This window comes from Hemicordylus capensis, chromosome 6 (genome assembly GCF_027244095.1).
Source record: "Hemicordylus capensis ecotype Gifberg chromosome 6, rHemCap1.1.pri, whole genome shotgun sequence".
Classification (NCBI taxonomy): domain Eukaryota; kingdom Metazoa; phylum Chordata; class Lepidosauria; order Squamata; family Cordylidae; genus Hemicordylus; species Hemicordylus capensis.
Window position 1 is genome coordinate 153,601,218 of NC_069662.1, and position 25,203 is coordinate 153,626,420.

Here is a 25,203-nt window from a genome sequence, read left to right on the forward strand (position 1 = left end):
CACAACAGCCTCGGAGGTCTGAACATGCTGACTTTCCATTGCACAGCATGTTGGCCAATAGATATGAAAGGATATGGCCATGCACATGTAATAGGTTTTCAGTAGCCCTGTCTTAATGAATCTCAACCAACACTGATAAAGGTCTAAAAAGGGGTCTGCCCAAAACGATTGCTGCTGTTTTAATCTTGTTAAAGCTGTTTCGTCATGCTATTTATGCTGATCAGTGGGGTCTGTGATTTGGCATGCAGTCCTATACATACATGGCATGCAGTCCTATACATATAATTTGGTGGGACTGACCTCTGAGTAGACCTACATAAGATTGTGCTGTACATTATTCTCTCTCTCTCTCTTTTAAACTAGACTGTCATCTCCCTTTTTTGTTTTCCATGCAGGAATAGATCTGATTGCTGCGTTTTATGGGTGCTTGTACGCAGGGTGTGTGCCAATCACAGTCCGACCTCCCCATCCACAGAACATTGCAACGACGTTGCCCACAGTGAAGATGATTGTGGAGGTCAGCCGGCTAATAAAAATGCTCCACTAAAAGGGAAATCAGTGGCAGGGAACTGGAGAAATGTAGGCCTTCCGAAGAGCTCAAGCATGTCCATTGGGATTGTTGACATTCCCTATCCCCACCTTTGAACCGAGAACTGCCCACACATCCCTTTGTGCCCATAGCACAGGAGTGGGGCAGCTACTCTGACAAGCACAACCCAAAGCCAGTGTGGTATAGTGGTTCAAGTGCTGGGTTAGGACTGAGGGGCGCAGAGTTCAAATCACCCTGAAACTCAACTGGGTGTCTTTGGACCAGTTACTCTTGGCTTAATCTACCTTGCAGTGTTGTTTGGGTAACACTGGGGTGGAGGAAGGAGCTTATACACTGTCTTGGAGGGAGGGGTGGGATTAAAATGCAACAAAGCACTTGGAACCAGTTCCAAGGACTTTGAGATCCAACAATAACACAGATTAATAGAATCCCAAAATGACATCTAGAAAAAGTGGAAATAAATAATGTTCTCTTGCAAAAGTTTGATCTTGCACAAGATCTGTGTGTGCGGGTGTGTGCTGTCTTCCTATTTGGAGAAGTATTTTAAAACAAGCTGCTTGTAAGCTTTAAGTATCTTTTCTCCCGTAATGTAAACGTCTTAAGACTGTTTTCTATGCTAGACAATTTGGATCTTATTTCCCATTTTCTTTACTGAAACTCCCAGGTGAGTCGCTCTGCCTGTTTAATGACAACACAATTAATATGTAAATTGTTGCGATCACGAGAGGCGGCGGCAGCAGTGGATGTCAGAACGTGGCCCCCTATATTAGACACAGGTATGGGCTTTCCTCTTGGGGTTGGCATATCTTTGGGTAAAATATCATTGCATCTTACAGATACCCTCGAATCGTCTCTTTCATTTTTCTCCCCAGATGATTTGCCAAAGAAGCGGCCTCCTCAGATCTACAAACCTTCTAACCCCGACATGCTGGCTTATCTCGATTTCAGTGTATCCACAACTGGAATGCTAGCAGGGGTGAAGGTAAAAAATCCATATCAAAACTAAATGTTGCTGTATAAAACATGGCAGGTGGCAGGAAGGAAGATGGGTGGGGTAGGTAGATAGCTTTATTATTGTGGACTTTGACCAGCCACCATATGGGTAAGTAAAGGTAAAGTGTGCCGTCAAGTCGATTTCAGCTCCTGGCGTCCACAGAGCCCTGTGGTTGTCTTTGGTAGAATACAGGAGGGGTTTACCATTGCCATCTCCAGCATCTTCCTATATCACTGCTGCCCGATATAGTACTAGCGGGGATTCAAACTGGCAACCTTCTGCTTGTTAGTCAAGCATTTCCCCATTGCACCACTTAAGATGACACAGGATGGGTAGAAGATCATATAGACAGGACTCCTTACTATGTGTTTCCTGTGCCGAAACCTCTAAATTCTGCACCAAGGCAACCCAACTTCTATCCACACATTTCACTTGGTGCTGTAGCTCAGTGGTAGAGCATCTGCTTTGCATGCAGAAGGTCCCAGGTTCAATCCCTGGCAGCATCTCCAGGTAAGGCTGGGAAAGACTCCTGCCTAGAGATGTGAAGGCCTTGGGGGGAAACGGGGGGGGGAGGATCTGGGGGGTTCCCTCCCCCCAAGTTTTTTTCCAAGTCCTCACATCTCTGAAACCTTGGATCGCTGCTGCCAGTCAACGTAGACAATCCTGAGCTCGATGGACCACTGGTCTGGCTCAGTATGAGGCAGCTTCCTAGGTTCCAGGAATGCTACCTGGCATCCCCTGACTGTGGGTGCTGGGAATTGAACCTGGGACTTCCTGTGTGCAAAGTGTGTTCTCTCCCATTGAATTACAACCATCCCATTTTAGTGGCACTCTTCTTGTTTTGTTTTTGTACCATTAAAACAAAAAACAAAAAAACCCAAAACAGCCCGCTTTCTTCAGTGCTATACTCAATGCCTCATGATAACTTAAAAATCAAAGCCACTGATGAGTCATTCTCTCTTTTGTTTTCTTGTGGTGGTTGATTGAATATACTCCTTGGAAAGCCCATTAATTTTCATTATGCATAAATGATTGGGGGTTAGGGGTGGGGGGTGTAAGCTGATGCTTATTTTTATCCATCCTGTTACTGACTTAGGCCTGGCAGTGGTTCAAGAATGAACCTACGGAGCAAGATGGTTTATCATCTTAATTACTGCCCTGTTCTCTTCCAGATGTCTCATGCAGCCACTAGTGCCTTCTGTCGTTCTATTAAGCTGCAGTGTGAGCTTTATCCTTCTAGAGAAGTTGCTATCTGTTTGGACCCTTACTGTGGACTGGGGTTTGTCCTTTGGTGCCTCTGTAGGTAAGTTTCTCTCTCTGAACCATCAGGCATCGCCAAACAAAAATGTTGTTGCTAGGTAAAGTGTGCACGTATACAGGTGTGTGTGTGTGAGAGAGAGAGTGAAAGGCTGGCTGGTTGGCTCCGGGGAAGAAAACCAAGCAACCTAGCAATCTCTAGATGATGTGATCAACAGGTGCATCAGAGAGGAGAGAGCGGTCAATACTGCTAGAAGTGAATTAGGCAGGGCAGGACTCTTGGAGCATGCAGTTTCCACTCTTTGTAGAAGGTGAAATGAGCTAAAGCAGTACTCTCTTTAATATGCATTCCTAGAAGTTGAAAGCCATAGGATGGGGCTGCACAACTTTGACCTTGTGGAGAGGAGAGCTGGTCTGGTGGTAGCAAGCATGACTTGCCCCCTTAGCTAAGCAGAGTCTGCCCTGGTTGCAGATGAATGGGAGACTTGATGTGTGAGCACTGTAAGAGATTCCCCTGAGGGGATGGAGCCGCTCTGGGAAGAGCAGAAGGTTTCAAGTTCCCTTCATGGCTTCTCCAAGATAGGGCTGAGAGAGAGTCCTGCCTGCGACCTTGGAAAAGCCGCTGCCAGTCTGTGAAGACAATACTGAGCTAGATAGACCAATGGTCTGACTCGGTATATGGCAGCTTCCTATGTTTCTATGACCTTCCAGCTGTTGGTCTACAGGTCCCATCACCTCCAGCCTCAGTGGCCAATAGCCAGGGATGATGGGAATTGTAGTCCAGCAGCAGCTGGAGGGCCAAAGTTGTGCATCTCTGCCTCTGGGCCTCCACTTCTTAAGAGCCTCTTTAGGTAATACGCCACCCCAGAATTGAACCCAGAGTGGGATGAGACATGGGCCTTAGGGGTTTTACAATATGAATATGACAAATATTTTTATACCATTTCTTGACAAAAGGTCCCAAAGCAGTTTACACAGATAGATAGATAAACAAACAAATAAAGATGGCCCCCTGTCCCCAAAGGGCTCACAATCTAAATAGAAACACAAGATAGGCACCAGCAACAGCCACTGGAGGGATGCTGTGCTGTGAAGTTGGATAGGGCCGCTTGCTCTCCCCCTGCTAAATAAAGAATCACCACTTCAAAAAGGTGCCTCTTTGCGCAGTTAGTAGGGGTGACCATGCCCCTTTCTCAGCGTTGGGCGGGGATGGTGCAGAGCAGAGGGGCCATCCTGAGGCTCTCTCAGTGCTCTTGGATTGCAACGCCCAACCACAGATGGGAGCCTCAGTTTGGCCACCTCAGAACAGAGTAAACACAAGAGATTCTAAGTTAATGTGCTCACTGAACAGACAGAGTCCCCTAGAAACATGCATGCAGCTCACGAGGCAGTCCCAGGCCTTTCTTCCATGTGTTGGCATTTTTCGTGCCTCTTCTAAGCGATGGGAAATTAACCCAGCATGTGCCCTCTCAGTCTCTTCTGTCTGCTGTGAAAATAGTAGCATGGCTTCCTTATTCTGAAGAGGAAGGGATGTTGTTGGATTACCAGCCCCATCATCCATGTGAGGTCATGGATACATCTGCTTTAACTTTTAGCTGTTTGTGCTGAGTGGCTAATGCTGGAGCTCATTGCCTTGTGGCTGGGAGTTGTAGTCCAACCGCATCTAGGGACTCAGTGTAGTTATCAAGTGGTGAACATGCATGTGTGAACCAGCCCAAATAATTAATGCAGGGGAAACAGCTGTGATAATTGATTTCCAGTGGCCTTTTCTTGAATAGACAAGCTACTCCTGCTGTAAGGAATTCTTTTCTCCTCTGTAAATCCAAGATGACAAATTATACTCTTCTTTTACATATGGGAAGATAAAACAAATTAAAGCTAAGCTGCTTCAGGTGTTTCCTTTTTGACTCTCTCAAGTCTCCGATGAACCTCTTGATCATCATGAAAAGAAAGCAGAAGTAATAGAAATGGGCGTTCAAGTCAGGATCCCAGATTGGGACAGTTTCCTTGCTGAGGTTTGGTTATCACTGCCATCCGTCACGGCTGCAGCAGTATCAAGAATGACGGATCGGATGGCCACTCACCAGGGGTGCAATCTGGGCACAAGCCGCCCCCAAACTAACCGCTTATCCCTGTTGTAGATGCTGTGAAGTTCTGCTGGCCTGCTCCACTGTGATGTCCCAGAATGCAACATTCTGCGACTTCCAAACCACTAAGGAAAGCCTACTTGGAGCATGGAGCCAGCCCGTTGGTAAGTCTCGAGTATATTGCATGGTTTTGCAAAGTTTTGTTTTTGTTTTTATTTTATGTCCCAAAGGGTATAAAATAATAATGAAAAGAAACCTTGCAAAGCAGAGCAATAGACCTCCTTAAGAAAACAAAAAGATTCTATCAATTGGCCACATGCTCCAGCAGGGTTTCCTGGGGATATGTGTCAAAGATTGATGCATTCTGGACATAGCAAAAATCGTCAGGCCAATGTGAGTTCATGCACACTTTTGTTTTTTCTCTTAGCTGTTTGTGCTGAACGGGTAATGTTGGAATTTATTGTCGCACAATTCTGCCCACCCCATACTATATTTGCAGTGTATCTCCGAATAATAATTTCAAGTTTCCCTTTTAATTCTCCCCCCTGCTTGATTCCTCTAAAATGTACAGCTGTTAGCATCTGCCAAGCATGTTTTCCAGTTGATAAACTCACTTCTTGAATGTGAAAGGGAAAAGGGTCAAAAATCAACGTTTCTTAAGTTAGAATCATGTAGTTTATTTGCCCAGTTGATCTACTGTAGGCCTGGGCTGTCGGGAGTACCGGAATTCTCAATAGTGTGATTCCCTCCCCGCCACCATGGAAGAAGCTCTGGGTGGAACTGCGATCCCCAGGCACACCCGCGCTCATTCCCAGCCTCCTGTGCATGGCTCCCCATGGATTCTCCCAGCACCCTCTCCAGCCTCCCCACCCAGCCTTCCCCGCACCAGAGTTGGGTCGCGATTTCAAGAACAACCACTACCACCATACTGCCTGGGGCAATTGCCCCAAGATCGGTTGCCTCCCCATGGTGGGGGAAGGGAATTGCACTATTGGGAGTTCTGATATTCCCACTAGCACAGGCCTAAGATACTGATTTTCATTAAGTGGGTTCAAAGCAGTTTGTGGCAAAATAAAAGTAACTAAAACAACAGCAGTGGAACAGAAAAATGGGAGTGGCAAACCCAAAGCATAAGAACTATCATCCAGGAGTCTTTAGCTGCTCGTGAAATATCAGACGGGATGGAGCCAGATTGTTCTTCCACAGGTTGTACATTTCATTGCTCTGGAGCAACTGTTGTGAAGACTCTGCTTCTTATAGCTTCCAAGTATGATAAAAAAAACCCACAACTCAGCTGATATAGTTGATTTAGGTATAATACCTGGAGATGTCAAACTTTCCCAAGGCTGCAGTTTTTGATCTGGGTATGCTGCTATGAATTGTGATCTGTTCTATTTTAGTAACTTGGAGCCAACATCGGACTTGCCACTTGCTGACAGAATAAGGGTTCATTCACGCAGGAATGTACATGATTTGACTGTTCAAGATGTTGTGACTCACACCTGAGTGTGTCACCAGCCTCTGTTGAAAACCCTTGGGGCTGACAGGAATGTGAAGTGATTTGAAAGTAGTGTCCCTGGTGTTTGAGTTATTTTAGCTCATGCACACATGAAAGTTACCACTTGATGTAATTATCAAGTGGTGAGCATGCATGTGTGAACCTGCCCAAAAATGTCATGCAGGGGAAACAGCTATGATAATCGATTTTCAGTGGCCCTTTGTCAAATAGACAAACTACCTGTTATAGTTACGGGCACCATATGGCGAGCACCGCTGTGTGAACTGGTCACTTGAGCCTTGTTTTGCCTAAACTCCCAGTGGCATCGCAGAAGTTGTCCAGATGCTGCAATGAGAAGAATTCAAACTTACTAAAAATGTGCAAGGTTGGTGAGGCACTAAAGCCCAATTCAGACCTGACTCACGTCGAGACGGTTCCATGGCGGAGCTGTTGCTGGCAGTTGTATCTGATGGAAAACATGTACCACCGTTGAAATAATCCTTCCCCTGCTAACTATTAGTCTACCTGCTTAGGCTGACTTCCCCAAGATAGGTTTACATACATTTCTTGATTGTTTGGTTCAAATAAATTTCCTTTTCACATTTGCGAACTTCTGGCCTCTCAAAGCAGATTTCCAGTTGTGTGTTAACAAATCTTGTATCTTTGCAGCGTTTATTCAGGACACCAGTCTATTTTGATTCCCCCCTCAGAACTGGAGACCACCCCTGCTCTCTGGCTTCTGGCTGTGAGTCAGTACAAAGTGAGGGACACCTTTTGCTCTTACTCGGTTATGGAGCTTTGTACCAAGGGACTCGGTTCACAAACAGAATCTCTGAAGGTGAGGAATTTCTCTCTCCCCACACAGTACTGCTTTTTGTAGTGTTGACATGCTGTCGTCTGTGGGAGTCAGAATGCATTCATTGAAGAAACTAATCAAGGACTGAGAGAAATCATCAACAGAACCAGCAGCACCCCTCTTTTATAGTAAGATTCTCACCTGCTGTTCCTCGGTTCTTTTCTGAGCTCAGTACGGAATGGTGCTTACCTCTGTTAGTCTGCCATTTTGGTGTACATTCACAAAAGCAAGGGTTTTGGGGGGGGGTTTGCACATGATCGATTCTTTCATATACCACCAGTAGTTTTGTGCAGCTGACACAGGGCAAACTCCAGATGTTTGTGAATGCTTAGTAAATTATCACATTTGGAGAAAGAAAGGAAGTGTATGTGATGAGTGGAGGCTGATGCAAACTGATGGAGGGGACCACGTTGTTGCTTCTCTCCCTCTGATGTTGCCAGGTGGGACAGCTGCTGGTGGAGTCCATTCTGGGTGGGGAGGGGACAAATAAGAGCCTCCCCATCTCTGGCAACTTTTTAAAAGGCACTGAAGATACATTTATTCACCCAGGCTTTTAATTAGATTTATGGTTTTAAATTTTTAATGTTGCTTCTAAATGGTTTAAATGTTAATGATTTTAATGTTTAAATGATTTAGTTTTGATTTTTAATTGTTTTGTTTTTATTTTGACGTAAACTTCCCTGAGCCATTTTTGGAGGGGTGGTATATAACTCAAATAAATAAATAAAATATTGCAACAGGGGCAGCCCAAAATATTGTGGTGCCCAAGAGTAGGCACTAAAGGCTGCCTTTATCTTCTCTCTTTGGGCTTCTTGAAAGCTTTGCAAGGTTCAGTTGGGTCTTCAGGACTGCTCTGATGGTGGCGGAGTTGGTGTCTTGCTGCCCTGCTGGCTCCCAGTAATCTGCTGCTTGAGGCAATTGCCTCATTTTGCCTCATGAAAGGGCCACCCTCAACTTGCAGCAAAACCTGAAGTTGCAAGAGTTTTCTATGCAAGCCTGAAATGCTGAAATAATCTGAACAAATGCCGGCACTACACTTGGGATTACCTGGTTTCTGTCCCTCTTTCCAGGCAAGGGGACTGGACCTCTCAAGAGTGCGGACCTGTGTGGTCGTAGCAGAAGAACGGCCCCGAATAGCTCTGACACAGTCTTTTTCAAAGCTTTTTAAGGATCTGGGCCTACACCCCAGGGCCGTCAGCACATCCTTTGGCTGCAGAGTAAACCTAGCTATATGTCTGCAGGTAAGACTCTTTCTCCTTGCAACAACTGTAAACGCAGCACTTTCTATAGGGAAATGGCCACGTTTCACTAACTTGGTTAACCAATGCATGTGGTTCTTAATGTTTCTCTTTCATATCCTAGTAATACACTTTTTTCCCCTTTTGTTTGTGTGTGTTAATGAGCATTCTCCATAAAGCCCTCACATCATGTTCATGGCAATTATTCTGCCCCATATTTTAAAGCAACTCAGTAAAAGTCTGTGGATAGTTCCTAAATTTGTAACTTGTAAAAAATCAGCCTCCTTATTGTTGGCAAAGCTATTCTTCCAAGGACTTTACAAAAATATCTCAAAATCAAGTTCTTCCCATGTGAAGAACAGTCTTTTAAAATTCTGTCTTGTGTATTCTTCTTAGAACCATGTTGTTTAGGTGTCAGTAGGTTATTGTAACTTGTGTCAAAGATCAAGGAAATGTCTATTCATCCTTCAGCAGGTGGTAAAAGCGGGTGGAGAGGGTTTTTGTTTTTTTTTTTAAAGGAAAATACTGTATTTGTGCTTCAGATTATTTAAAGTACTTTGCACACATTTTTTCAGCATGTGCACCACAACCCTGTAAGTTAGGCAGCTATTGTTACCTCTGTATTGCTGATGCAGGATGGAGGGTCAACTATAGTAGTTTGCTGAAGGCCTCTTGGTGAGGTTTGAACCACGAGTTCTCTGGTTTATCATTCCATTGGCTAGCTACTCTTTTACTACAGCTCTAACCTATTCCTAAAATAACATTTTGGCTCCTTTTTTCTCCCCTATCCCTACCATGAGTGCCAAAGCACTCATGCTCTCTGGCCGATTTTTGTAACAACTCTTGCATCAAACCAACAAATAGTAACTGTTCTAGAAATGCGGTTTAGTGAGAGAGAAAACCATCCATGTGCCTTAAGATGACATGTGGGGATGAGCAACCAGAAACAACAACATGTACATGCGGATGTTTAACTATAAAATATAGTCTTAGAAAAAAGTCGTGACGGCTGATGAGTTATGAATTTTAAAAAATCTTCCTTTTTAAAGGAGTGAAATGTCCTTTTTTGCTTCAAGAGGAGCTTTCCCAAGAACATCTCCTCTTCCCAGCACTGTTTTGTGGATCTCCCCCACCCCCACTTCCTCAGTGTGAGATTGGATTGTATCTCTTGGAAGCTTTTCCATTGTGATTACCATTTCTTTTGGGTTTGTATGCATTCCTAGCCATTAGCTTTACAATCTCTCAACTGTTGTAGGTTTTCTCCTCTAACTTTTAAACTTCTCATTTTGCCGTTCTAAGGAGCCAAATCATTCTGCAAGTGCATGTGGTATAGTCCACATTTTGGCTGCACTGCTTCAGAAAGCACATGTAGATTTGCCCGTTTGAATGTGCCTTCAAAAATATTTTTGCTTAGGAAGGCGTCTTTCCTGGTGTGGAAGATATCGGTTATGACCTTTTGACTTAGGAGCTCTCTTCCCTTTCATATGCTCTATGATAGAGCAATCCGGAGAGGTTCAGCATCTGATACTTCCTTTTCCTTTCCTGCTGCATAGCAGAGGTTGAGGCTGAGCTCCAAATATGGCTAGCCTCCAATGTGGAATAGGTTATTTTCTAGAGTTGTTGATATTCTGCTCCCAGGAATATCCGAGCTGCTGTAGCTGAGTAAAGGACATCTGTTGGGTGGAACCTAGACTCTTCCTGCCTGGAAAACAACCTTTTGAGTATTTGGAGTAGGAGCGGAGAGTTTCTGCAAAGAATGTGAATTCTGCTAGCTAACTGAGCAAAGAGACACCTTTTAAAGTGGTGGTACTCTTATATTTAGCAGGGGGAGAGCAACTGGCCCTATCCAACCCCAGCCCAGCATCCCTCCAGTGGCTATTACTGATGTCTACCTTATGTTTCTTTTTAGATTGTGAGCCCTTTGTGGACAGGGGACCATCTTATAAATTTATGTATTATTTATTTTTCTATGTAAACCGCTTTGAGAATTTTGTTGAAGAGCGGTATATAAATATTCGTATTAAGTAAGTAAGTATACCCATCTGACTTAGTTTAATCTGATTTGAATATAAGAAAATTAGCAAACCTCCTTCTGAATTGTTACTGGCCCACCTTGCAGAAGAGTAATCAAGATATGCAATCCTGCTTTTTGCTGAATGCCATTTCTTTCTTTTTTCTTTTGTGTTGAAAATGCAGTGTTTGATTTGCACTGTCTTGCTAATTAGCATCAGTTTTGACATTCTGAGAGCCCAAAGTGCTACTTCCATTTGTCAGAAAGGGATTGTTCTAACTGCGGACATCAAGTTACCCACAGAAGCAGATATTTCTGGCTATTCTGGGTATTTCTGGGTGCTACAGTAGGAACAATTCATTTCTGTGAGAGAAAGTAAGTGCCCTTCTGCACAGTGACAAATAGGATGGACTGGGAATATCAGGTATTCATATATTTCTCCAGAGTGAAGATTTTTCACTGTGGGGATAACATCACAGCTGTTTTCCCTAGCAATATTAAAATGGCAAGATGATGTATGGAAGATGATGGTTCTCTTTGAGATCATATATTGTTGGAGGAAGTGTCTGTCTTTTGTATTATTGCAGCAAATTGCCCTAGGCATCACCCAGGACTTCTTAAAAGAAGGGTTCTCAAACCTGGGCCCCCTCAGATGTTATTGAACTACAACACTCAACATCCCCATCTGCAGTGGCCGAAGGGATGATGGAAGTGGTAGTCCAGTATCATCTGGGGACTGTCTTAAAGTGATTGTGGCAGGGATGTACCACCAGTTGTGACTGTTTCCCATCTGCCTGTCTCTATCAGCAGTATGGCTCGATTACCTGGGACACTAGATAGGTTGGCTATGAAGGGTGTTGAAGGTCACAATGATAGCGTAGAGTGTACTTGTGTCTATAAATGTTATGTGCCATCTTAGATTCCAGTACAGTGATCGTAATTTATAATATCCATATGCACATATATAATCTTCAGTTTTGCACTGAGAGAACACAGCTTGTAAAACACATTTATCTAAATCAATTGTATACAGGTGAAACTCGGAAAATTAGAATATCGTGCAAAAGTCCATTAATTTCAGTAATGCAAATTAAAAGGTGAAACTGATATATGAGACAGACGCATTACATGCAAAGCGAGATAAGTCAAGCCTTAATTTGTTATAATTGTGATGATCATGGCGTACAGCTCATGAAAACCCCAAATCCACAATCTCAGAAAATTAGAATATTACATGGAACCAAGAAGACAAGGATTGAAGAATAGAACAATATCGGACCACTGAAAAGTATAAGCATGCATATGTATTCAGTACTTGGTTTGGGCCCCTTTTGCAGCAATTACTGCCTCAATGCGGCATGGCATGGATGCTATCAGCCTGTGGCACTGATGAGGTATTATGGAAGACCAGGATGCTTCATTAGCGGCCTTCAGCAATTCTGCATTGTTTGATCTCATGTCTCTCATCCTTCTCTTGGCAATGCCCCATAGATTCTCTATGGGGTCAGGTCAGGCATGTTTGCTGGCCAATCAAGCACAGTACACTGCATACTTTTCAGAGGTCCGATATTGTTCTATTCTTCAATCCTTGTCTTATTGGTTCCATGTAATATTCTAATTTTCTGAGATTGTGGATTTGGGGTTTTCATGAGCTGTACGCCATGATCATCACAATTATAACAAATTAAGGCTTGACTTATCTCGCTTTGCATGTAATGCGTCTGTCTCATATATCAGTTTCACCTTTTAATTTGCATTACTGAAATTAATGGACTTTTGCACGATATTCTAATTTTCCGAGTTTCACCTGTATGTACATACTTTTCAGCTTGGAAACAGAATATCCAAACATTATTATTGTTGTTTTTGTTTTTGTTGTTGTTATTTGGGGTTTTTTTTTAAATTATTTTTATATTTATCTTACTTTATTTTATTTTTAGTCTGCATTTTTGTCATGCTGTGATGAAGGGGGCACCAGGGAGGGGGAATATGATTGATAGTAGCATTGAAAAGGATTGTAGGCTGTGGAACACTACTGATCACCAAAAAACTGTTCTGCAATTCCTCTCTGTGTTTCTGTGCTATCATCTGCTGCTACCTGCAGATTTCCTTCTTCTTCTTCTTCTTCTTCTTCTTCTTTTGCAAATAAAAGGATGGGGAAGCTTTAAAGCTTCTCTGCCTCAGGGAAGAAAATGGCAGAGAGTGGGATCAGTTGATCTGCTGTGGTGGAGGCAATATGCAGTTTTGGTGTTTTGCTACTCTTATTTTGGGGATGTAAGCAAGCAGCATAACTTCGTTAGTGCTAATAATCATGGGTTAAGTGTGATTTGTTAAATGTTGTGGGTTTCTGTGGCATCTTTGAGTCTCACAGTACCATAAGCCAGTGCCTTTCAAATGGTATTCTGGAGTTTCTTGGAAAGTTTCACCAGAGGATATCTCACTTGGAAGATCAGTAACAACAGACAGGGCTTCTAGGAAAGAAGCCTTCCATTGGCAGTCTTACTGGTAGTGCACAACTCCATGCAGTGCACAACTGCAAAGTCACATTGGATGTGTTCTAGGGTGCACAGTCAGTGTATATTGTAGGCTAATTATAACCATCCTGTCACTCTTAGCTTCATTTCCATCAACTACTGAGTGTGTTGGGCTAGAGCTGTATTACGTAGCTTAAGTGGAAGGGAGAGAGGTGAAATCCTTCAAAATAGTCCTCCTCCTTGATCCTCAGTAGAAAACATTTCTAGTGTGATGGAATCCCAGTAACACAGGGGTGTCAAACTGTGGCCTTCCAGCTGCTGTTGGCCTACAACTCCCATCCTCTCTTGCTACTAGCCACTGTGACTGGGGATGATGGGAGTTGTAGGCCACGAACAACTGGACAGCTGGAGTTTAACACCCCTACAATAACCCCTTGGGTGTCTGGAGCTCTGGTGCATTTCTAGTTCCTCCTCAAACAAGAGTATCCTTATCCTCTTCTGTGACAGGCTCATCTTGATGCACACACACTGATTATGCCAATGGACTTGCCTCTGCAATTGACATGAACTGGATACCCTCACACATGCAGCGTTCTGTGTAGATGGTGGAGTTCCTATAGAGCTTTGGATTGAGAGCTTTTATTTTAAGCTTTTTGGAGACATCAAGAACATGTTGATTTTGTAGAGCCCAGACACCCATGAAAGCCAGAGCCATCCCACAATATTTTGGAGGCACTCCACTTTCCACTAATTAACATGGGGTATGTGCTACTTAGAAATTGTCCTGCTCAACTTAAATGAATGGAAGCAGCTGTTCAGTTACTCTTCCTTTGAGCAGGACAGCTTCCCTGTGGAGTATTTTATTTTTTATTTTTATTTTATTTTATTTTTACATTTTATATCCCGCTCTTCCTCCAAGGAGCCCAGAGCGGTGTACTACATACTTAGGTTATATTTTGTTGGTCTCATTTGTCTATTTCCTTCAATGCAGGACTGCATAACTTCAGCCCTCCAGCTGTTTTTGGACTACAACTCCCATCACTCCCAGCCACCTAAATGTCTAGCGTGTCTATGGGAAGGGGCCAAAGCTCAGTGGTAGAATACAGGTTTCACATACAGAAGATCCCAGGTTCAGCCCCAGGTATCTTCTAATAGGTTAGGGAAAGATGCTTGCCTGAAACCACAAGAAGCTGCTGCCAGGAGGTGGCTGGTAGAAGCTGGGGCAGGAGTGCAGAGTGGGAGGTGGAGCATACCTTCAGTGCCTGGCAAAACCTCCCACTGCTGCCCAGTATCCTGGTGGCCAGCCAGGGCTGTCCTTCGGGCATGGCAAGCAGGGTGACTGCCCCGGGCCCTGCTCTTTGAACCCCCATTAGAATTAACTGGAAGGGGGCCCACACTGGCTGATTTGCCCCGGGCCCCACACCCCGCCAGGGATCTCTGAGGATGGCCCTGGGGCCAGCCAACCAACTGCACACCATGCTCATACACGACAGCTCTTTGAAGGCTCAAGGGGACTCTTCAGATGGTCACTGCACTACCGCGTATGTTCATCAGCCACTGGGCAGCGGCAGTGGGGCACATGGCTGGTTGGCTGTGTGGGACGCCAGGAGGCGGTGGCAGGAGCTTTTACCAAGCTTTAGAGGTATACTCCGCCTTCCGCTGTGCCCCCACCGCCACCCCAACTGCCACTGGCTACCTCGGTGTTGTCAATATGTCACCACATGGACCGATGTTTTGATTCAGTATAAAGCAGATTCAATGTCCATATATAATTTAGGAGAAGTATGTCTCTGTGTGTCTCAGAACTTTTAGAAATGCAAAGTTAGGCTGCAGTGTTTCATTGTATTTCACTTGAGAGACTGTGCAAATTCTCGGGACACACAGTCTGCTAACAATATAGTCTGTACTGTCTTTTAAATGGCTCAGTTCTGTTTGTCAACACTTAGCGTGTTTATTACTGTCTCTTCTGTTTGCTCTACTAAAATGTTGACACCTCATTTTTTTTCCTTTAACCTTCAATAATATAACAATTTAGTTTGTAAGATTCCCATTTTTGACATGGTTTCTCCCCCTTTTTTATTTTGCTCCTTGCTTTTCACATTATCTTCTGTCTCGCCCTCCCAACTTCCACTCCCATTTTTAAAAATTCTTTTTTCATGTGTTACTGTCTTCCTTCTCCCCATATCCCTCCTATTCCTCCTACTGCAGCCACACAGGCTGGGGAAACTGGCTGAGCAGGTAGGGGATTTCCGTGTTGCCTAAAATACCCACCTATCCTCTCCTAACAGTGGGACAGACTAGATGGAGTCTGGAGGTTCTTTGTGGAGGGATCCGGTTTCAGAATCCTTCCGCGCAGCGCCTGGGGAGGGAACCGAATCTGTTGCTTTGATCCGGATACAGCTGTATGCAAAAGCTCTTGAGACAAACAAAGCCCAAGTTGAGCTTGCATGTTCAGACTGTCTCAATTGGATAAACTGGTTCTGGTCAACTATGAAAAACATTTCCCCCAGTAACATTTATAGCTTGGCTCTCTCTCCCCCTCACTCCATTAATGATGCCTGAAATGAGCTTCTCCACTCAGCGCTAGTCTGTTACACTGCTGAGTCTATTAGCACACTGAAAACCACACCCTGTAAATGGCTAGATAGGACTTGGTGTCTTGTGTTGGCTTCATAACTAGCTGACGTGGCTTAATGTGCATGTTGCCTCTCCTGTAAGTCTCTCTTGCTGTCTTGGTGGTGGGATGCTGATGGGTGTTAGTGTTCCTTGTTTCGATGTCCCATGCCCTCTTCGGGATAGAAGTCTGTCTATCTGTACAAAAAGAGCACAGGGGAAATATATTGCCAGCAAAGCACTGCCAAAACCTAAAAGGAGTGTCATGTTTCTTTGTCTTTTTAAAAATCCTCACTAGCCCTATGCACACACATTATGTTCTGCGCTCATACAACACGTGTACAGTGTGCAGATATGTACACAGGTATAGTTATTCACACATTATTTTGAATGCAGGAACAGCAATACACTTCTTCTTTTCTGTCTGTATCCTGCATTTCAGGAGGCCAGGTTCACTTTTAAAATGAATGCAGGTACACTCATTCACACAGAAACTTGTACGGGTGCACAGTCACCTGTACACGTGTGCAACATAGTGTCTCAACGGGGCGTCTGTGTGCAAGGTAGTTGGCATCTGTCCCTTCTTGCATATGCCCCCAGATATCCACATCGAATCCTGGTTTATTTTTATTTACTTTGTTTATTATTACATTTATATCCTGCTCTTTCTCCAAGGAGCCCAGAGCAGTGTACATGGTTATGTTTATACTCACAACAACCCTGTGAGGTAGGTTAGGCTGAGATGTGTGACTGGCCCAGAGTCACCTAGTGGCTTTCATGGCTGAGTGGGGATTTGAACTCCGGTCTCCCTGGTCCAAGTCCAACACTCTGATCACTACACCACACACACTGATTTGCGATGTTGCACTGGTTTTAAGGCCATTTTTACATTTACAGGGATTCAAACTCAAGTTTGATGATACCCAGTGTACTAACATATAACAAGGAGCTGCAGTCAACCGTGGTTCCGTGATGGGTGTACCTGTAGACTGTACACTTTGCGCAAATGTGTGTGTCATATTTACATGATTAGATGTTTGAATGCTGCACACTTAACATGTACAGATGCATTTTGGGAAGTGATCTTTGGGGCTGGAGCTGCAAAGCTGCTGTTGTATCGTGTACCCAATCTGGTTAGAAAACAGATGGGGTTTGACTGGTCAGATTTCCAAAGCAAGTAGCCCTGTCCTACAGTACTTCAGGCCAATACGTCAACCGCGTCCTTCTAGTTTCTGCTGGGCAGCAGTCAAGTGCATAACAGAACCTTAGAAAGTTCAGAAGAAAACCTTCTATGAGTCTAAGCACTTGGGCAAGGGAAAATCTATTGTGGAATTTAAGGTGACGAGGTCAAAGTTATGGGAAACATGGAAATGTCTACTAGGTGGGCAGTGCCAATGCTTCGGATTAATAACCTGTTTACTTTTGGAAGAGTTTACCTGAAAAAAATCAGTGCTTATTAAACATATAGTGAGTGAGTTGATAATGAAGGAACAGAATAACTGCTTATATCTCTTTGGTCCATATCTTATCAATATCACATGTCCTGCCCTTTTGATGCCATCAGCTTTAAATACTTTTTTTGCACGTGTGACCATCCTGCCATTCCCAACCATGTGTTTTCAGTTCCTGCATACCTTTGTATTTTGCCAATATTATAATAATGTGTGTGTAGGAATGGGCCAGTAGCCAACCTTTCACTAGCGTCAAGCTTAAGTTGACCCTCATCGTCAATAACGGAGACAACTAGACTTTTATCCTGGCAGCCAAAGGGTTAATGATTACCCCCAGTAATGTAAGATTAGTTTTATCTCTCCACTGATGCTAATGTGTTCAATGTCCAATCTTTAATTGGAGAGTTTAATACGTTTTCTTTTTTTAAATTTTTAAAGGTAAGTGAAATGAATGTTTGGCTTGATAGGTTCAGAAGACCTATTCTATGCAAGTGCTAACTAAAATATATTCTTTTGCAGGGGACATCTGGGCCAGATCCAACCACTGTGTATGTTGACATGAGGGCCCTAAGACATGACAGGTATAGTTTTGTTTTTGTTTTAATTTTGCAATATTCACACTAGAAAATGCATACAGAGATTAACAGGGAGGAAACAATGCACCATTGTCTCATAATATCGACCTACCTCTGACTTTGAAATTATTAGCAAATCACAGAATTAACTCCTCTCTCTCACTTTCTAAGCTGTCTTTTGCGAACTCTCTTTTTTGAAGCCTCCTCTATCTGATCTTTGTTTGCATAATCAAATCATAATTTATGCACAGAAGCGAGAAAAGAGTTGAAGAAGCAGTGGGAGTGTTTAGTGACAGTATTTAAAAGGAAAACAGAAGGGAGAGGAAGAAGAAATAACAAGGAAGCCAAATGAGCTCTTTGTGTCCATCTCCACTGCAGTTCATAGTTTTCGAGAAATGTCTATCAAGAACAATGTTAAATAGAGCTGACGGTGATTTTTGAGGAGTAATTGACTAACGGGTTGCCCGGACTACGTGACACTCATCAAGAGAGTTTTGAAAGAACTGAAATGGAAATTTGGGGTAACTAAATGGCCATAAACTCTGAAATTAGTCTTCATATTACGGCAAGGTGATGAGTTAAACACTATTTAACAATTACACACACACATGCACGCACGAGTCCTGTCAGTCTAGCCTTGCAGATCAACTGGTGGAAAGAAGTGTTAAGTATACAAAAGAGCAAGCTGCCAAAGAAGAATTGGCGTGGTTCCTGCCAAATAGAAGTTTGGGCTCACTCCTTTGTGTTGGTAGAGAGTGTAAATGTGCAGATAAAGGGCACTCTGGTAGACCGCGATATGCGTAGACTTCTAAAAATCTTTTTTAAAGTCCATCACCAAAGGCTCTTGAGGTCTGGCCATAATAGAGTAACAGTGGGCGATATAGACACTATTGTGCATTGGAGGGTAGGAGGAAACCTGACACAGAGCAAAGTGGTAATATACCGAAAAGATGTAAGCCTTCAGAGCCAGTTCCTCTCTTCTTAATGTGGGTTGCTTTTTCTTTATCCTCTCATCCTGCATGCTCGGTTTTCATAGTGTGAGCACTCTCTCTCTCTTGCTCTGTTATTTAGCAAAGTTTTGTGCCAGTTTTTATTGCCGGTACATTTCCCTCTTTAGAGATGGGCCGTTCCTCTTTTGTTACCCATTCATGCCTTGCAAACCTGGGCTCAGTCGTTTTGATGCTGCTGTTTCTGCCTAATAAAAGCAGCATACGGTTGGGCGTGAAAAGGGGGATCTGAATCACTGTTGTCAAGCACCTAAAATTTAATGTGTCGTCTTAACTCGGGATGCTTGCAGCTATCTCAGAGTGGAGAGAACATTAAACAAAAACGCCGCCAATGTGATTCCTGCAGGGGCCTGTTTATTGTAGTAAAGACTTCCCCGGCAGGGCCCTTCTGGCTGCTGATCTCTCCCTTCAAGTATCTTTCAGGCAGAGTGCCCTCCTTTTAAAATTTGTGATGTGGCATGTTCTACGTCGCACTGCCTTGCTTCATTCTTCCCACAGCAAGTCGATCCGGTTAAAGCTTTTATTGGATTTTGAATTATGCATCTGCATATGCTGAATTCAGCAAAATGCATTAGGCAACACTGGAGAGTATTAAATATGCAGCAAGCTACTTAGTGTCGTGGCTTCGAATGCCGGGAATGGCTCAGTAGGTTAGTCGGCCGCAGGGCTGCGTCGATCCTTTTTCTTTTCTTTCCCCCTGATCCTGTGAAAAGGAAGGAAGAGAGAAACATGAGGGTGGCACTCGGAAGGTGACTGCGACTGTGATCACGCATGGATCATTTAGTTATACTAAAAGCAGTGGAAGAAATCCAGTACTCGTGGGTGCTTTTCCTGAGAGTTAGATTTACAACAGAGACAAAAAGTGGGATATGGATCAGACCATTTCCCTGATGTAATTTTAGCAGTGAGCTGAAAGTACTCAATAGAGACCTGGAATTCAGAATGTTGGGGGGGGGGGGCGGGCATCCGGGTTACTGCTTTGGCTGATCTCCCTTTTTTTCACCACTGCCATGAAACTGACAACTGCAGCAAAAGTCCTTCTGGGCGTTTGCCAGATGCAACGTACTTGCAATGTATCCGCTAAGTGCCCCGCGGTATTGCCTGTGTTTCCACATCGGTGTCGCTGCGTGGTCAGCAGGGTGCCGTTCCTATTTCCCATGCCTTGATTCAAATTTTAATGATGCGTTTTTGCCCTATGATGTTTTAAATGTGCTGCAGGAAACTAGCTATATTTTTCTGTTGTAGGGAGCCTTGCCCCACATGTAATGCGTTGTAGCGTTTTGCAGTATGGACAGTTATCACCCCTCGCCCGCGCTTGCTTCTTCCACCCTCTTGCCGCGGGGAGAGAAACAGGCAGGGAGAAATCTTGGCTTCCCCCTCCTTTCCTCCCCACAGATCCCAAACCACACACCTCCCTCCTCCCCCACTTGCTTCCAATATAACTTGAGCTTGTCATTACAGAAGTGGGGGGGGGAGCTCTATTGAACCCAGCCCTTTCTTGTGCACTTTTTACTGAAGAGGAAGCCCATTGAACTAAATCATTTGCTTCTATGCAATCCCACCTGCTTACTACAAGGCAAAGGGCAGGGAGAGAGAACGGTCACTTACTTAAAAGGAAGCCCATTGAATGGAATCATGATTCATTTACTTCTGTGCATTCCCCCAGCCCTCACTGAAGAAGTGCTTGCCTCCCCTCCGCCTCTTCCCTCCCATTTATTTATTTATTTATTTATTTCTATGGAGGCGCCGCACCGCCATCCTCTTTCCTCAGGAGAAGGCTCGGAGGGGCACCAACTGAGGAGGAGTGGCAGAGGCTGCTGTTGCTACCGCTGCCCCCAGCAGCTCCGGTGGGGGAGCGACAGGGCTGCCGGCTGCCACTGCCACCAGGGAAGAGAACACCCACTTGGGCAGGCCAGTTCATCTCTTCCCCGCTTCCAGGCTCACTACAGGATTCCTTTTCACTCCCCCATTTAAAACACATTAAAAAACAAAAAACATATTCCTGGAACTACTTGCGCAAGGATGCAACTGACGAAAGGTCTTGTTTGGGAACAGCATTTCCCCCTGCTGGTGGATTAGTCCAAGGCACCAGAGAGATTATAGATATAGCTAAAGGTGGTCACATCACACACACTCCATGACTCCATTGGCCCAAATGGAGCAGGAGATGCGGCAGATAAATGCGTTTCAATGAGAATATGGACACTCCAGCCTGGAAGATAAGTTTCAGCGGACGGAAAATATGAATGGCTACCAGCTTTACAACGAAGCATTAAACAACCCTCTACTCTCGTTTTGAAACCATTGCACTATTCCATCACAGTTTGCAATACATTAACCATTGCAAATCTCGTAGTCGGGGAAAATGTCCTGGTGGCCACTGGCTGGTCATTCCCCTTTTGTCCCCAGCATGCCTCACCCCTCAGAAACAATGTGATTTGGTGGCAAAGCATTGTTTGCAGAAGTATTCTGTTGGGAAAGGTCTCCACCCCTTGGAAAAACTGCTGAAATCCTCCCCCATTTCACCACCTACAAATGGCAGAGGAATAGGGAGAGGCTGTTTTAACCCAGCTTCCTCATATCCTCCCTCTTTTTCCCCATGGAACTCAAGATGTCCTGTATAGGGTTCCCAGGCACCAACCAGATCAGCTTGGCTTCAGCAAGGTTGCTGCATAATCTGCCTTCAGACCATGCCACTTGTGGCTGGGGGTGATGGTTGTTGTAGTCCCACAACAGGTGGAGAGGCACAGGTTGTCCACCCGGACTTTAACCCTTGGCCAGTTCATGCTTGCTAAAAATCAGGGGTTACTAACTTAGGTGTGCAGAGCAGCCTCTATGTGATCCTTGTACTGACAAATGGACTGTTGCAGAGTCATTGGCTTCTGAACTGCTGGTTCATGCTGTTATTGGGCCTATTCCTCTCGGTAATTGCTAGATATGATCTACGCGACCTTTACAGCAGGGAGCGCATGAATCACATTTCAGGCATGCCTGCTCTTTTCCCAATCTGTATTATTTGGCATGCCCATGGCATTTTAAAAAAACCAAACGTGGGTGTAGACTCGAACTGCCTCGGAAAAGGCTCAAGAACATGGCACATCAAGCGTGTGTGCAAAAATAGCACAGTATGAAAACAGGACAGGGAAACGGGGGGAAAATAAAATAGAAGACTATAATGAGCATAGGACACTTTAAAAAACAACAACAACAAGGGTTGATTAGGGTTGGACCGCAAAATCCTAAATGACTTCCTGTATGGCTTAGAAATTGCCTTTTAGAAACACAGGAAGCGGCCTCATACCGAGTCAGACCACTGGGCCATCTAGCTCAGCACTGTCTACACTGACTGGCAGCAGCTCTCCAAGGCTTCAGGCAGGAGCCTTTCCCAGCCCTAGTGGAGATGTCAGGGATGGAACCAGGGACCTTCTGCATGCAAAGCAGATGCTCTACCACTGAGCAATGGGCCCATTCTCTTTCCCCCTAATGTCTCCTCTTCATGTTCCTAATCCCCACCCCCACCCCGAATTCTTATCCTTTTCATCTTCAGTAATGTCTGAACCTGAGCATCTTCTGGCTGTAAAGCAAGTCCATACAGGTGGCAGACTTAAGCAGCCAGGGATATATATACATGTGGACAAATTTGTTGGTACCCTTACAGCTCATTGAAAAGCGATTAAATGAAAAGCAATTGTCCCATGTATACCTGCGTGCCTTTGATATGTCATCAAGTAAAGCAAAGCAAGTGTGAAAAGAGATAAAGTATTGCTTATTCTACAAAGATATTCTAAAGTGGCCTGGACATATTTGTTGGTACCCCTAGAAAAGATGATGAGCCGGATCTCACGATCAGTGAGACCCAGTTTTTGTGAGTGCACGGGCAGCCCGCTCTCCCCGCACACGAGCAGGGAGGGAGCCCTGGGCGGCTGGATCAGCTGCTCACACAATTGCCGGCTCCATGATGGAGCCAGCAGGGGCTGGGGGGAGCGGGGGCCGATTGGCCCCCGGAAGCTCCAGCATGCCCTGCGTGAGCGTACAGGGCATGCTGGCGAGACCCCCGGAGCTGGGAGGCGGCTTTTCGCCTCCCCTCCGGGGTCTCCTCGCGAGGAGCCGCAGAGCCACGCCGCAGCTACTCACGACCGGGAAGCCCAGGTTTGTGGAGTGCTCGCTCCACAAACCCGAGCTAAGCGGAGGGCTACAAAAGCGGGCTAGCTGCTTGTAAGCCACCAGGCTCGCCTGCGAGCCCAGTGGTTTATACAATCAGCAAAAATGGGGCTAGGCTCTCCTAGCCCGATTTTTGCTGATTGTGAGAATAGCCCCAATAAATAATTGGATTAGAGTATGTTTCAAATTAGCTGTTTTCTTTAATTAGTATCACACAGGTCTCCAATCATGCAATCAGTCATTCAGCCTATTGAAATGTAGTCACTCTGCTGTTTGGTATCATCGCGTGTCCCACAATGAACATGGACCAGAGAAAGCAAAGGGGAAAGATCAGAAAGAAAATTATAGACAAGCATATTAAAGGCAAAGGCTATAAGACCATCTCCAAGCAGTTTGATGTTCCTGTGACAACAGTTGCAAATATTATTAAGAAGTTCAAAGTCCATGGGGCTGTAGCCAACCTCCCTGGACAAGCAGAAAATCGACCCCAGAATGGGCAGAAGGATAGTGAGAATGGTAGACAAAAAGCCAAGGACAACTTCCAAAGAGATACAAGCTGAACTCCAAGGTCAAGGTCCATCAGAGTATGATCGCACCATCCGTCGCTTTTTGAGTGACAATGGGGTCAATGGAAGAAGACCCAGGAGGACTCCACTGTCGAAAGAAAAACATTAAAAAGCCAGACTGGAATTTGCTAAAATGCATATTGACAAGCCACAATGCTTCTGGGAGAATGTCCTTTGGACAGATGAGGCAAAACTGGAGCTTCTTGGCAAGTCACATCAGCTCTATGTCCACAGACGAAAAAGTGAAGCTTTCAAAGAAAAGAACACCATACCTACTGTGAAACATGGAGGAGACTCAGTTATGTTGGGGGGCTGCTTTGCTGCGTCTGGCACGGGGTGCCTTGAGTCTGTGCAGGGAACAATGAAATCTCAAGACTATCAAGACATTCTGGAGCGAAATGTACTGCCCAGTGTCAGAACGCTGTGTCTCAGTTGCAGGTCATGGATCCTCCAACAGGCTAATGACCCAAAACACACAGATAAAAGCACCCAAGAATGGCTAAGAACAAAACATGGGACTATTCTGAAGGGGCATTCTCTGAGTCCTGATTTGAATCCTATCGAACATCTATGCAGTCTGGAGAAGGCACCCTTCAAACCTGAAACAGTCTGGAGCAGATTGCTCAGGAAGAGTGGGCCAAACTACCTGTTGACAGGTGCAGAAGTCTCATTGAGAGCTACAGGAATCGCTTGTTTGCAGTGATTGCCTCTACAGGTTGTGCAACAAAATATTAGGTTAAGGGTCCCATCATTTTTGTTCATGCCATTTTCATTTGTGTTATTATTATTTGAAATATTCTGTTGCATCAAAACTCTAAAGCAAAGTCTGTTTTTTGTTAAATGCGGAGTTAACAACGATGGGTGCCAATTACTTTTGTCAGTTTCAAGTTATTTCAGAGACAATTGTGGGTGCTTCTTTTTTCGTGGAGGGGTACCAACACATTTGTCTACGTGTGTAGGTAGGTGTTTAGTCTGGGAAACATACCACTGGGGATTTGAACCACCAACCTCTTTCCCTGCTATGCCATTAGGTGTACAACTCCCATTATCTCCAGCTAGATGATCAGGTGTGGGGTTAGCTGCCACTGCCAGTCCTGAAGCAGAGCATTTTATTGCTTTGTAGTGCTGGGGAGGCGTCTTCTGGAGAGTGGGAAAGGAAAACACTGTTCTCCTCTGCCCTCACCACTTCCTTTTCCCTGCAACAAAGTTTTTTTTCTTTTAACCTCAGGGCATGCGTCTCCCAAACCTTAATCTCTATCTCCCATAGGATACTTACCATAGAGTGCTGAGCAGACTTCTGCCCCCCCCTTCCCTTTCATCATCTTCTGTGTTCCCTTCCCTCCACAGGCACTCCAGCATCCCATGCCTCAACTGCTCCATGTCCACATCATTCCATATGGCCCTAGAGGTGCACAGAGCAGTGGGGCTTTGTTTTATTTTGTTTTTATTTTCAAACTTCTGTTTACACAGGGGATCTCCCCTGAATGTAGAAACCACTGCCTTAATTTTGGGCGGTCCCATTTTGCTTCCATTCCAAGAGGCAGTCGATTACTTGAGTGTGGTATTCTATTACGGTAATATATACGATGCTATAAGGAAGCAGATTCATTGCTTGGCTGAATGTCCTTTTTATGAGTTTTTTCTGAAGTCAGGAATGTTGTGCTCTGCGGGTCTCACTTTCCTTGTTAAACCTGAAGTAGGAGTTGTTTAAGAGACCCAATAAAAAAACGCCTTCTGATGGTCTCTTGCTTTTATGGAGAGGTATCCATCACAGGATTTAGCTATCAGTCCTCTGGAAATATTACCACTTCTTTAAAACCAAGTCGCATTTTTTCTTTTTCTTTAATCGGTTTCAAAAGTGTATA

At 44.5% G+C, this 25,203-nt stretch overlaps 1 protein-coding gene and 1 non-coding gene across 11 annotated transcripts in view; both read left to right on the forward strand.

Moving 5' to 3' along the window:
- DIP2C (disco interacting protein 2 homolog C) overlaps positions 1-25,203 on the forward strand; it is a 415,907-nt gene that overhangs the window by 375,311 nt on the left and 15,393 nt on the right. For 6 of the 10 annotated variants that reach the window (XM_053260637.1, XM_053260645.1, XM_053260642.1 and 3 more), the window contains 8 exons: positions 396-517; positions 1,215-1,326; positions 1,423-1,532; positions 2,717-2,847; positions 4,943-5,052; positions 7,097-7,224; positions 8,313-8,483; positions 17,549-17,610. In XM_053260637.1, the coding sequence (XP_053116612.1) occupies positions 396-517; positions 1,215-1,326; positions 1,423-1,532; positions 2,717-2,847; positions 4,943-5,052; positions 7,097-7,224; positions 8,313-8,483; positions 17,549-17,610 (946 nt within the window). Of the gene's footprint in view, positions 1-395; positions 518-1,214; positions 1,327-1,422; positions 1,533-2,716; positions 2,848-4,942; positions 5,053-7,055; positions 7,225-8,312; positions 8,484-17,548; positions 17,611-25,203 lie in introns of those variants that run through there. The other 4 variants (XM_053260640.1, XM_053260643.1, XM_053260646.1 and 1 more) reach the window with 2 other exon arrangements.
- TRNAA-UGC (transfer RNA alanine (anticodon UGC)) lies at positions 1,979-2,050 on the forward strand. Its single transcript has one exon. It is a non-coding gene; the product is annotated as a tRNA-Ala (tRNA).